Raw genomic sequence first — 12,691 nt, 5'->3', positions numbered from 1 at the left:
CTGCTGGCATGCATATGAATTTACTCCCTTCTTGTACTACTTCTCTTTGAAAAATCCTGCTTCTTAGCTTGACTTTTGATAACTACATTTGTAATTGCATGTACCTTTCTTGGGGAAACTGGACAATCTTCTGATCTTTGTATGCATGTTGGTTTAGCTTCCATTATATAAATTTTCTTCTTTTCTTTGAAACCACCTGATGCCTAGGTTGTTGAATCCATGAGTTCTCCTCTAAAAATAAATTAGTGGGAGTGCCTGGAGGGAAAAGTGAGTTCGTGCTTGTTTTAAACCATTTACTTATGTCTAGGTTCACTTTAACTGCTTGTTACTTCTTCCAGTAAAACTGTAATAATTGTACTTAGGGGAAAAAATGAGATATTTTCTTAGAAATTGATAATACCTTTCTGTTGCAGTCCTTTCTTTCCTGGAAATATTTGGGTTTGCAACATGCATTGTATCATCAGTAGTTAACAGTCTTTTGTCGCTCACACAGTCCCAGCTTGCTGGACTTGCAGTCCCAGTAAGCCTCTAAAAAGAAAATCCCGCATAATTTAGAAAAAAACTAAGGGAGTGAAATAAGCTTTCAAACCATTGCTCCCTGAGAATGCCTTTGCAGTTCATAGACCCTTAAATTTCTGAGTGTGTGATGGATTAAAGCCTGCCTACATAATTTCAAGCTATTAATCAGTTCAACGCTGTTGCACTGGTCAGGAGAGGCATTTGAAAGATGAGAGAGGCCTGCTGGGTTATGGTGCAGGTTGTTCCTTAGTCTGTAACTTTCTCTTTCATAGGATCATTCACAGCCCCAGGGTTACCAGTGGAACTAGTCTCCTTCACTCGGGTCTGAGAAGCATTATACTTCCTCAGTCACTGCAGCTGCTTAGCTCAACTTTACTTCATACTTAACTGTAAATGCCATTTTTCTGCAGACGCCTCTGCTTTTGTGCTTTGAAGTGTTTGGTGACATTTGTTGCTCTTCTCTTAAGCTTTGAAGGAGTCCCCTGCAAGGTTTTCTTGTGCTTTTTGCTATGACTGGTTTATTTGTGAGAAGTTCTGACACTCATTCTGGGTGTTTTAATCTTTTTGTCAAGGCTAACAATTCCTGTAGGGCTTTGTCTCCTTAGCACCTCAGTAACTATTGAGCTCTCTTTCTGTTTGTTGTTCTTGTTGGCTTTCTTGTTCATCCTCTAACAGGTCCCTCTGGCTGATGTAAACTTGCCAGTTAGAACGGCATTGAGTTGATAAAACATCTTGCTATCACCTATTTCAGTAGATCCTTCAATGCATCAGCGATGTTCTCTATGTATTTTCTCTTATCTCTTTTTGTGTTGGTTTTTGTATTGCTTTACCTTTTGCTTTATACAGACATTTTTCTGCTTCTTAGTGGGGAGCAGGAGTTTGTAGTATCTTGTTCCTTTCTTTCACACAGTTTTGTTACTGCAGTTACTGTGCCATCTTTGATACTTTTGGACAGCACAAGCATTACATGACAGCTAGACAGATCGGTGTCCCCTCTTTCTGGATTCAGTCTAAAATTGCTTCTGAAACGGACATTAGCTTTTTGCAGTAGTTTTTCTTAGTGGGCTGGGAATTTCTTTATTTTGAGTTCAAACCGTGAGTGGGATTTTTGGGACAAATTTCTATTACTTCTGTGATCAGTCACTATGTATGCTGTGGCATCCTTAAGCATTTGATCTAATTTTCTGTCAGTGTGTAGACAAACAGTCTGGTTCCAGGTGACTGCCTTTGAGGAAATCCAAAGTAGTGTATTATATATATGTGTATGAAAGCACGGTTCGGTTAAACAAAAGTTTCTCTAACAATCATGGTTCTACCAATTTCTCAGCTTTTTAACTTTGCAAACCGACATCTTGCTTCTTCGTTCTTTTTCTTAACAATTTTTTCTTTGAAGAGTCTTTTCATTGAAAGGTATTTAGGAAACATTGTCCAACAGTAATGACAGATAATTGTAGACTGGGTCTTTGTTCTCTTCATGGTTAGCTGTCTCGTGTGTAATGTTGCGTAACTGTCAGGTTTATGTATTTTGTTTGAAACTTATCTTGGTGCAATTAGGCTGTAATTGGTTCCTGGGGTAAAATTAATTTCTTTCTCTATATTCTCTCTGATTATCAGCAGCCTTGCCACCTTAAATATATTATTACTATGTATTTGATTTTGAAAGGATCATGTAAGTTTCTACACAGAAGACAATGTTTTGCATCTTCACTGCCAAGTTCAGCCAAGTTTGCATCAAAAAATGTTAGGTTTGTAGAGGTTTTTGTGAGTATATTAGCAAGCACATGAAGAGGAAATCAGTGATTGAGTCTCTTCTCCCCACTGATCTCAGCTTTATTTGGGCTGCTGCTATTCAGATATTTGTGACACTTTATACTCAATTTGGGATGTCTGAACAAATGAAAAGATGATGGGGGAATCATGGAGGAGAGAGCGTTGAGGTCGCTGCTTAGGGAAAACAAACTATGTCAATTATTTATAGGAAATTATTCTTTGTTGGTTCTGCTGTTCCAGAACAACTTTGTTGAAAACAAATAATTTTAGTTTGCTTTCTTAATAGCTTTTTTGCAAGGCGTGTTGCATTATGTCACCTATTGTTTTCCTGAATTAGTATAATGTCTCTACGTCTGATAGATCACTTCTGGTTTACTCTCATGTGGTATGCTGTGCTCTTTTAAGAGATCTGGATCAGCCTGGAGGGAAAGATGGCTACCTCTCCAGGGAGCAAATAAGCATGTTTCAGGAGATGGCAAATGGAGGAAAAAGGAATGAGGGAGTCAGACCGAAGGGCTGGGAGTTTATAGTGTGTTTAGTGTGGGCTCTCAGACACACAAAGATTGCAAGAAGGAGCAGAGGGCAGATAGCCAAGACTTAGAAATGATAGAAAATGACAGACAATGTGTATCAAAGGTTAGAATTGGTTACAAGTCAAAACAACCACAGAGCTGGCCCTCACCAAGCCTACAAGAAAAGGACCATCTGTAAGGATAAACAGGGCAGGGGTTGGGTTATAAACTCTGTTCTGTTCTAAGTGCTCTGAATTTTCTGTTTAACAAGTTAAACAATCTAGCTTATATTGAAGAAGGCAGATGTTACTCATGTTTAAAAGCATTTTTTAGCCTTTTTTTGTGGAGCTCGGGGGGGGGGGGGGGGGTGGGGGAGGGCGCCCATTGTGGAGGCCGGGGGGGGGGGGGAGGTCTGAGAAGGTCGACCTTAAAGTTCTAGTTGGCTTTGGATTTGATCACATTCTTTAACTTAGGTTTTAGCCATTGCTCAGTCAGCTACCTCCAGAAGCACTGTAGTGTTTTCACTGGATCTTACTGTATTTAACTTGTCCTGGATCAGATTGCATTAGCAATGGTTTAAATTTCAAGAGGCATAAGAGAGGGAGCATCCTTATGACAGGTCGAAAAAAGCCATGTGGCAGACACAGAAAACTGTGCTGTCAACAAGAAGGGCATGGATATTAGAGATATACCAGACTTTTTGATGGGAACACCATAGAAACACAGCGTTTGATTACAGATATCATTAACCATTGTATTGCCGTTGCATTGTTCGGTCTTCCCTGTGGGTTCTCCTGCTTGGAGCCAGTTCTGCATGGTAGAAGCTTACTTGGTTTTAGCCACTGATGATGGGATCTGAGACACAAAGATCACTGGTTTGGGGTAATGCCACTGGATTGGCTGCTTCCCTAGTACCCCAAAAACCAGATCTATTCCATTGAGACCATTGAGCACTGTGCCCACGCAGTGGTCTGAATGAATTTTTCCTTATGTGTTTTGGATTGTTTTTTTAGCAACCCTTGTCTCAGGGCTGAGAAACCCAGAAGTTCATCAGTATTTAAATAGCTTTGTATCTGGTGGTACCTTCCTGTTTTTCTTACTCCCAGGGGTTAGCATTTCTCCGTGCTGCTGCTGAATTTTTGGAACATGTGGGCTTTTTGCAGACCAAACAAATGAGAAGACATAGGTTGGCTTGGTTTTTAAATTTTTACTGTATGCTTGAGGGATGGGGTCTGATTGTACACCTATTGAAATAAATGGGTCATTTGGGAAATAGTTAGCTCTTCATTTGTTGTAATGTACGTTCTGTACATCCATAGCTACAAGGCAGTCACAGCTTTCTCTGTGTGTGGGGGAAGATTCCAAGGAAGAACGCTGCATTGAAGTAATCTGCAGTGTCAGACTGAACAGTCACTATTACATTTGGACTAAGTAGATATAAGATTAGTTTATTTTGAAGTTTAACTTACAATTGCACTTCAAAGAACCATATATTGGAACAAGTTGGTACTTTTAACACAGCAAGAATAGTAAGACTGAATATATCCATTAGTGGAAGCAAATAAAAATCAGAGTGATATGAAATGGGAGTACTGGGAAATATGATTATATATATCTGTTGAGGTTTCTAAAGATTACTGCCTGGTCTACAGAGAGCTGGCTAAGTATGTTGCACTACTTCCTTCTTCCAGCTGTTATTTTGAATGAAAAGGAGCTAAAATTAAATGTTTCTTAGATAAACAGTCCTGTAGTTAATCTGATTAATGCTGATTTCTTCATGATTATAAGTAGGAGTGAAGGTCTTAAGATAGCCAATTAATATGAAATCTACTTTATTAAAATATGTGACCTAGAATCAAAAACTTTTGAAATTTCCAGGGAATTATTTTGATTTTACTGTTTTTATTTTTAGTACAAGGGATACTTTGTTGTGTAACTTAGGCTTCCTGGGTGCCACCATTATAGCAAAAAATACTTTTTTTCAAGGTAGCAAAAATAAACTTTTTTCAGGAGAGAGATCTAGGTGGTTCTCCCTCCCCCCCCCGGCCATATAATGCTCATTAGCAAAGCAAGAAGCTGCATACCTGCTCTCTTTAAAATGTAAAAATGGTCCTTTACTAAATACAGAAACATACATCTTCACCTAAAAGGGGGCCAGCTTTCTTTAAGGTATTAATATAAGGAGTAAACCTGCTGTTAAAGAAAAAGCTGTTAAAAAATGCTCTTGGTGGGAATTTATGCCATTGAAGGTATTGTGCATAGTTTTGTATAGCTATTGGATCGTCTTGTGTTTAAAACCAAGGTCTTGACTAAACTGACCTTGCAAATAAAGATGATGGATTGTTAAAAGGAGTCTTTCCAATTGTGAACTAGATGTAAAGAAGAGACGAGTATTAGAAAAAAGAGAGATCTTGGCTGGATTGTTCTTTCGTTCCTTTAGCGCTCAGTTACCATGGTGCTCTAGCAGGATAGCGTAGCTACAAGGGAAATGGTGCTGGTGTTGTGATGCCATTGTTAAGGTTTTTCATGAGTTTCCCATACAAATGATTTACATCTCCTTTTGTGATAGCTCTCTAGGATTTTCTTTAAATACCTAGGAGAGATGCTTCCATTTTAGAAGACCAGAAATATTTAGGAGGGCTTTATAGGCTCTTGTGTTTTGTCCATAGCTATTGCAGGGACTACATAGCTTGCTTTCAAGGCCAGCACTTTGCTAACATACCAGACTGGCAGCTTGTCAGTTCAAGCCAGTAATTTAAATCTTTGGTGCTAGTCAAAGCTGTCAACTTAATAACAGCTTACTGCATAAACAAGCTTGGGGGACTTATTCTAGGTCATTAGTATGGGAAGTTTCACATACTGAATTGATGTTTATCACTGCAGATTATTTCAAAAACTAGGCTTGTTTGAAGGAAAAGTAGTAGTTTGCTTAAACAGCTCTGCATTATGCGCACAGCCTTGATCACTAGTCACTTCAGAAATGGAGCAGTATTAAACAGGTAAGTTTTGATCTTTGAGGAAGTAGAGGGTCATCTGACTTTGGTTTGGTTTTTGGTTTTTTTAGAGTCAAACAGGTCAGAGGAAGCAGATCGGTGTGGTAGACATCTCAGTATGCTGTAGTGAGAAAGATGTGCTTTGCAATGCCTTCTGTCACCACAGAGGATGATAAAGAAGTAGCCCAGGAAGTGTTACTAGCGAGTGAGTAATGGTGCATATACAATGATTTGGCTAGTATGACCCAGTACACTGGGGACACAAACACATGACAGTCATCTAAATGCTTAGTAATACTACATAGAAAATAATCAATGCTTTTTCCCCAGACCCACTGAGATGGTTCATCAGCAGTAGTGCAAAAGTTTCTCACTGGGGTAAGCAGTATGTATGTGGGAATTACTTCTTTTACCTCAAGAGTGTTATCCCTTAAAGTGATGAGTAGGATACACTCTACCTTGTTTGAAGCAGAAATGGAAGAGCAAGTGGTCAGAGGCAGTAGGTGTAGTGTAATCATTAGCTAAACTGCCTGTGTTTGAAGAATGTGCTATGAGGTTCTAACTGGCTGCAACTGGGTTTTGTCTTGTTCTCTAATTACAACCAGTCAGAACCCCTGCGCCATCAGGAAATGGAGCAAGACACCACTTCAGTACCTTGATGCAGTGGTGTTTTGAGTCTACCCAGTCCTTATGGAGCTTTAATGATTTCTAGTGACCAGTTGTTAAAGGGCTGACAGACGCGGTCCTCCCTAGTTTGTAAAGCCGAACAGGATCATACCATAAGGATTTAGTAGGAGGAAAATTTTGCCTGTGTACTTGGAAATACAATATTTTTAACATTGAACAATTTGACTAGCACTGATACAAGCTTCCTTAAACAGTAAAAAAAAGTGTCTGTACTGTCTGGAAGCATTTAATTGTTGAAAACAGGAGCATCTACTATATAATGAACTGCAGCTATGATACTGAAATAGATTAATATTATCTCGTTACCAATTTTATTTTAGATAACAGTCAGGACTAATTGTGTTCATTTTGCTGCAGATCAGTATTTCAAAGGGAAATTGTTCTTCCTTTTCTCTCATTTCTTGTTTGCTTTATATATCTTTTACATTTTTAATAAATAAAATATGCCCGAACAGATGATGTGTTCTAGTTAGCCATATATAGCTACACTAAAGATCTGAAAGTTCCCTCGTTAAATGTCTTTAAATATTTAATTTCTTGTCTGTATAAGCAATTTTTAAGTTTCAATTACATGAAGTTTCTCATATTTTCTCTTATTATTTTGATTTTTGAAATATTAGACGAGTAAAGCAAAGATATTCCTTTTCCAGCTGAAGACAAGGGATGATGGGAAACGTACAGCTGCTTAATCTGTTTTCAGAAATCAGGCTGGAGAATATAAAAAGTAAATACTGTCAGAAACATTGAAGAAAACATTATTTAAGCCTTTTATGTTGTGGTCAATGCAGATGAAGTAATGTAGATTCTTTTACATAATGTACCCCTTTAATGGTCCTGCTGGAAATTGACTTCTTGGCAGCTGTACAGTGCAGAATAAGATGGATAAAGTTCTGTTCCTGTTCCAAAATACTGTGAGTGTGAGCGTCTCAGAGTTGTACTAAGACAAATTCAGTCTTTTTTTCTTTCAGTTTTATCCATTTGATGTTAGTTAAACCAACTGTTAATGAGAGCACGTGTGGAAAAAAAAAAAAAAAACCAACAAAACAACCATGTTTGAAACATTGCTTGTTAGTACTTTTTGCAGTGGAATTTTCTTTCTCCTCTGGATTCTGACCCTGCTGAGGAGACAGAAAGGTGTAGCCCTGAAAGTGATGGGTCCCTGGTGGAAAAACCACATTTAACTCCTTTATTTCTTCATGAAAGCCTTGCTGGGTCTTCAGATCACGTGGCATTCTGCAAGAACCTTAATCCCATGTGTTACCTGGGTAGTGCACATGCATATATACTTGTAGCCATGGGGTCAATTAATGTCTCTTTGGTTCTGTTTTAGCGTATAAGCGTGCTTAATTTCATCCTGGTTAAGCAAAGCATTGAAATTTTATGTGTAGATACTCATGAATTCACTGTGGTTCTGTGGTTACAGATGTTCTGAAGTGTTTTACTGCAATAGCACTGCAGTCCCGACTGCAAATCCCCTGTGTTTCCAGTTTCCAGTATGAGTTGACAGCTGGGTAAAAGTCAATTATCATTTGCTATGATTTGTCTTGCACCCTTGAAGATTCAAAAGTACTGGAATGTTTGCAAAAGTAGCCAGCCAGAACAGTGCACACCACCTTATGTGGCATGACAAAATGACTGAATGGATTGTTTTTTCATCTTAAAGCTTTGCAGATTTGTAGCTGCCATGACTTTAATGATGAATAAGAACTACCCACACAAGGAAAGAGATCTAATGGTGGCTGAAGGCAAGCAAAGTTGAATATATGCTCCATATAAGGCAATGTGTGGGAGACACATTTGTTACATACTGAGTATCTGAGCAAAACCATGTGTCATGTTTCCTTAGGTTCTCAACAGGAGATGTGTAGAAGCAGCAGTGATGACAGGCCTGGCGCTCAACTGCAGCATAAACAAGAAGTCCTTGTTTGACAGAAAGCACTATTTCTATGCAGATCTGCCTGTAAGTATGCAGTATAGCCAGTCCCTTTACGGTTCTAGGAAAGGACGAGTCTGGAGTACGGATGGCAATAGGGGATGAGTGAAGAGATGCTTTTTCTGTGTTCAGTCAGTGTTCTGCTCACCCCAACAGGATGCTGTGCTGTGCCCTGATGAATAGACAGCTGTACCCTGGCGCTTGCTGATTGAATATGATTGCTCTGATTGCTGACTCCTTGCTTAGCTGCACGATTCCAGTAGCTTAATGTAATTGAATTGGGAGCTGGAGCTGCTTTGCCCCTTAAGTTCTCCATTCCTGGTGTTTAGTACTAATTGTCTGTTAGGGTAAAAGCAGTCTGAAAATAGTCCTTCATTTAAAGTGAATGTATAACAAACACAGGTTCCAGTGGTATAAACATAATAGTGTCTTTTTTGTGTGTGCTTAGGGACCTAAAAATATTTAATTTCCCTTTAAAACTTTCTCAGTCAGTAGTTCCAATAAATTAAAAAAAAAACTGAGAGGCTGAGTCTTTGCAGTGTGGTTTGTTGGTAGCTTTCATATTTGGTAGAAGGTGTCACTGGAAGTCAAATGCATGTTGCTGCACTTGATATGGGTGTAGAAATATTGAAATCAATTAAGAACCTGACTTCTGTCATTGCAACAGGATGCAGCAGTTTTTGAGCCTTTTTCCTATTTTAATGAAATTAAATGTTTCTAATTTTAAACATTTTTTTTTTCTGGCAGCTTATTTGTACTGAATGTTCAGTTTAATACTACCCTGTCAAAGGGAGGATACTAGTTTTACTTTCTCTGATTTGGGGGTGAAGATCTGATTACTGCATTGAAAGAAAAAATCTCTTCCTGTTTTATCTGAGAAAGATTGGGCATGTTAACTTATCCTTTCTTTAGGTGTGGTGTCCCGGACATCCAGAGAAGCAGAGAGGATTTCTCATCTCCCAGATTAATGTGTAGAGGTGCTGTATTATTAACCGAGCTACTTTCTCTCCCGCTCTTTTGTTCAGGCATTGGAAGTATTTTGAAGTTAACACAAAACATATTAAAATAGAATTGCTTCCCACCTTAGAGAGTTATGTTACAGTTGTCCACTGGAGACCTGGATCTCAGAAGAGATTTCTGTTTTGTTTTCTTCTAGGTTGGGAACTTGTGGCTCTTCTGTGAAGTTGATATAATTACTGACTTGGTTTCTGGGAATAACTTTGCTAACATTTGTGAGCCATTAAGAGGCCCTTTTGTTGGGGGCTCTGTAGTGAGCTACTGGGAATGTGAAATGCAAACTTACCAGTTTGAATTGCCCATATGTGGGGGTTTTTTATTTGTAAAACTACCTTAAAGCCCATTTCTAGACCTGAAGGAGAAGAAAGTGAAATAGCAGAAAATAAACATGACTTCAAAACTCCTTTATGCATCATAAACACCAAAAACATCACAGACTTGTTTGCAAGGCACCTTTGGTGCTTCTGCTGTTAAACTGAAAACAATCTCTCATACTCTTTTGATGTCTGCTGCTATCAGTTTACTGCATAGAAGCTGTATGGAAGAATGTTGTTATAGGAAGAAACTGCATCCATGAGTTCAGAGAAGAGTGGGGTGGAAGGTGGTGTGTAGAGCACCAAGTGGGCTGCCATTGTCTGCAGACATGAGTTACGGGATCCTCTGATCAGATAAGCATGGAAATTTGGTCAAGGCAATGCTGACACATTTTATTAGCTTGAAACATGTAATTCTGGCTTTCGACTGGCTGACTTCTGCAGTTTAAGCACTGACAATAAACTGCCCGACCTGCATTTCAGAGTGAAACAGTCTAGTCAGGAACCCTGTAATAAGATGCAGAGTTTAGGCTAATGAGCTGTATAGAACAGATAAAATAAATCCAGCTCTTAGGGTCGTTTGACAATAGGATTATTGTTACTCCTGAAAATGGGGCTTTGGATGGGAGATGGGATTCTTGTTATTTATTGTCACTCACTATTTCAGGCTTTAAAAAAATCATTTTAATGAGGAGTTTTAGGAGGTGGGAAGAGCTGTGTGATTAGCATAGGCTGCATAGAGTCATTTATTTTATTTTTCTTATAGTGATTATGGCTAGAAGGTCATGCACTTCACTGCATATATAAATGGAGCTGTTCACAGGGCCAGACCATTGTTCTCCATTCCAATGCACTGTCACCATCTCTACATTTTAGAGTAAGCTCGTCCTCCCTGCAAAATATGCAAATACTCCTCCCAATTCATTAAAATCTGGCAGGCTTTTTTTTTAATTCTCACCAATGGGGGCATGAGCAGGCTAGGAAAGCGGGAAGAGATGGGGACCATACCTCACCAGAGTAGTTGATTCTCTTCTATGTTTTTACGTCATTGCAGTTGTTCCAATACCTTGTCACTGACAGCCCCTTTTCTGGCTAGCAGTTTTACCTTTGAGTGGAGTCCCAGGCATGAGGTGGCATTTTTCAGCTATGTGCCGTATGTGGGGTTGTAGTGTCTATCTTTTAAACTGCTACGTTAATGAAATTGAGCTTTCTTGCTTTCTTGATTTCCTCCCCACTCCCCTTCCCTCTCCCTCTTCTTCTCTCTAATGAGTGAAGTTTAAATAGGCAGAGAGGGATATTCAGCCTAAAGGGAGGGATGAGTGATAGTCCCAGCTTGGGCATGGAGGTACGGTAACTGGCTTCAGACAAGATTTAACATGATCACAGAACCACAGGTGTGGAAGAACCTCTTCTTGTCCATTCCTGCCCCAAGGCAGTATCAGTGAAATTTATGTCATCCTTGGCAAGTATTTGTGCAGTTGATTATTGATTATTTCTGCATTAGTATAGTATCTTACACCTGCTTGGATTGAGGAGTGCTCTTATTTTTTCCAGACCTCCAGCTTCTCACAGTTATGTCAAATTCTAGACCCATCTTCTAGCTTTCCAGATAAGGAAAATAACTTCTGAATTTACGTGCGCATGTTTTCTCTTATGTAGGTCACTATGGAAGATGTTGCATTTTTGTTTTTGTTCTTAGTCTGTAATATTTGCACTTGACCATGCTGCTGCTTTCTGAAAAGTGAATGTTTTATTTGAGTATAAAGCTAATTTTGTTGACAGGCTGGCTATCAAATCACTCAGCAAAGAGTTCCTATTGCGGTGAATGGAAGTCTGTCATACAATCTCTGCGTAGACAACAAAATGAGCCAGATGGTGACCAAAACCGTGAGGATTAAACAAATTCAGTTGGAGCAAGACAGTGGAAAGAGTCTCCACGATGATACAAGGAGCCAGACTCTTGTGGACTTGAATAGGGCTGGTAGGCTTGGATTATTTTCTTATTTTTCTTCTCCTTTCTGTGTAAGATGCATTTTTAAAGGTGACAGGGAACCAGTGAAAAATAAAAACAGCCTGATATCTCTCTCCTTGAACATAAAAATTTGTCAAAATGACCGTTACACTTGAAGCAGGGGAATGCTTGAGTTTTTTAATGGCCAATGGACCTTTTTGGTTGCTGTTTGTTGATGGCAATTGGCAATAGCAAGTTAGAAATCTGTTGGCTCCAGTTTGCTCAAAACTATAAGTGTCAGTCATATACAGCCACTCAATTATTTAAGCCCTTGCCACTGTATGCGTTGTTGTTTAAAAAAAATAAAATATCACAGATCTAGTGAATCAAGTTTGTGTATAGAAGGAGCAGCTGTTGGAATTTGTCAGTGCATGAGTCAGACATTTCTTTTAATTATTAGCTTTGAAAAAATGCAGATTTTTCTCTTCATGCTTTGAAATTGTAAACGGAATGAACCAAATTAGCATACAACATGGGCAGCAAACTGGATGGCCTAGCCTAACTGGGACACAGTGCTTCGGTGTCCGTTGAAGTTAAGGGCTGTGGCTGCTCATGTTCTTTGAAAGCTAGATCATGAAGCTAAAAACTAGACTATATCTGTTTACAGTTCTATCTGTTCCAAAATTAAATTAAGATAAATACATTTGAATCTGGAATCGGATTGGCTTTAAATGGGAGCTCTCCTAGAGAAAGGCAGAAGAGGAATCTGTCCTTCTGATCTGCATGTCATCACAGGGTATGGCTTTGACTCCAATTTGTCTGTTCCTTTAAAAAAATAGGAGGAAAAGTTTTTATAGCAATCTGCAGCTAGGCCCATAGTGATGGTTACTAAATAATACATGGGGGGTTTTTTTGTTTGGTTTTTTTTGGGTGGGTTTTTTTTTCCCCGAAAAAAGCCCAAGTGCTTTCATGTTTTTAGCCAGTTGCACTCTAAT

At 38.9% G+C, this 12,691-nt stretch overlaps 1 protein-coding gene across 1 annotated transcript in view; it reads left to right on the top strand.

The window, feature by feature from the left end:
* GATB (glutamyl-tRNA(Gln) amidotransferase, subunit B) overlaps positions 1-12,691 on the top strand; it is a 195,814-nt gene that overhangs the window by 160,221 nt on the left and 22,902 nt on the right. The window contains exons 5-6 of the mRNA XM_009893763.1: positions 8,328-8,441; positions 11,528-11,727. Of these exons, the coding sequence (XP_009892065.1) occupies positions 8,328-8,441; positions 11,528-11,727 (314 nt within the window). The remainder of the gene's footprint in view (positions 1-8,327; positions 8,442-11,527; positions 11,728-12,691) is intronic.

Source organism: Charadrius vociferus, unplaced genomic scaffold (assembly GCF_000708025.1).
Source record: "Charadrius vociferus isolate BGI_N301 unplaced genomic scaffold, ASM70802v2 scaffold59, whole genome shotgun sequence".
Lineage (NCBI taxonomy): Eukaryota > Metazoa > Chordata > Aves > Charadriiformes > Charadriidae > Charadrius > Charadrius vociferus.
Note: the sequence above shows the minus strand (reverse complement) of the source record. Positions and strands in the feature narration are given on the sequence as shown.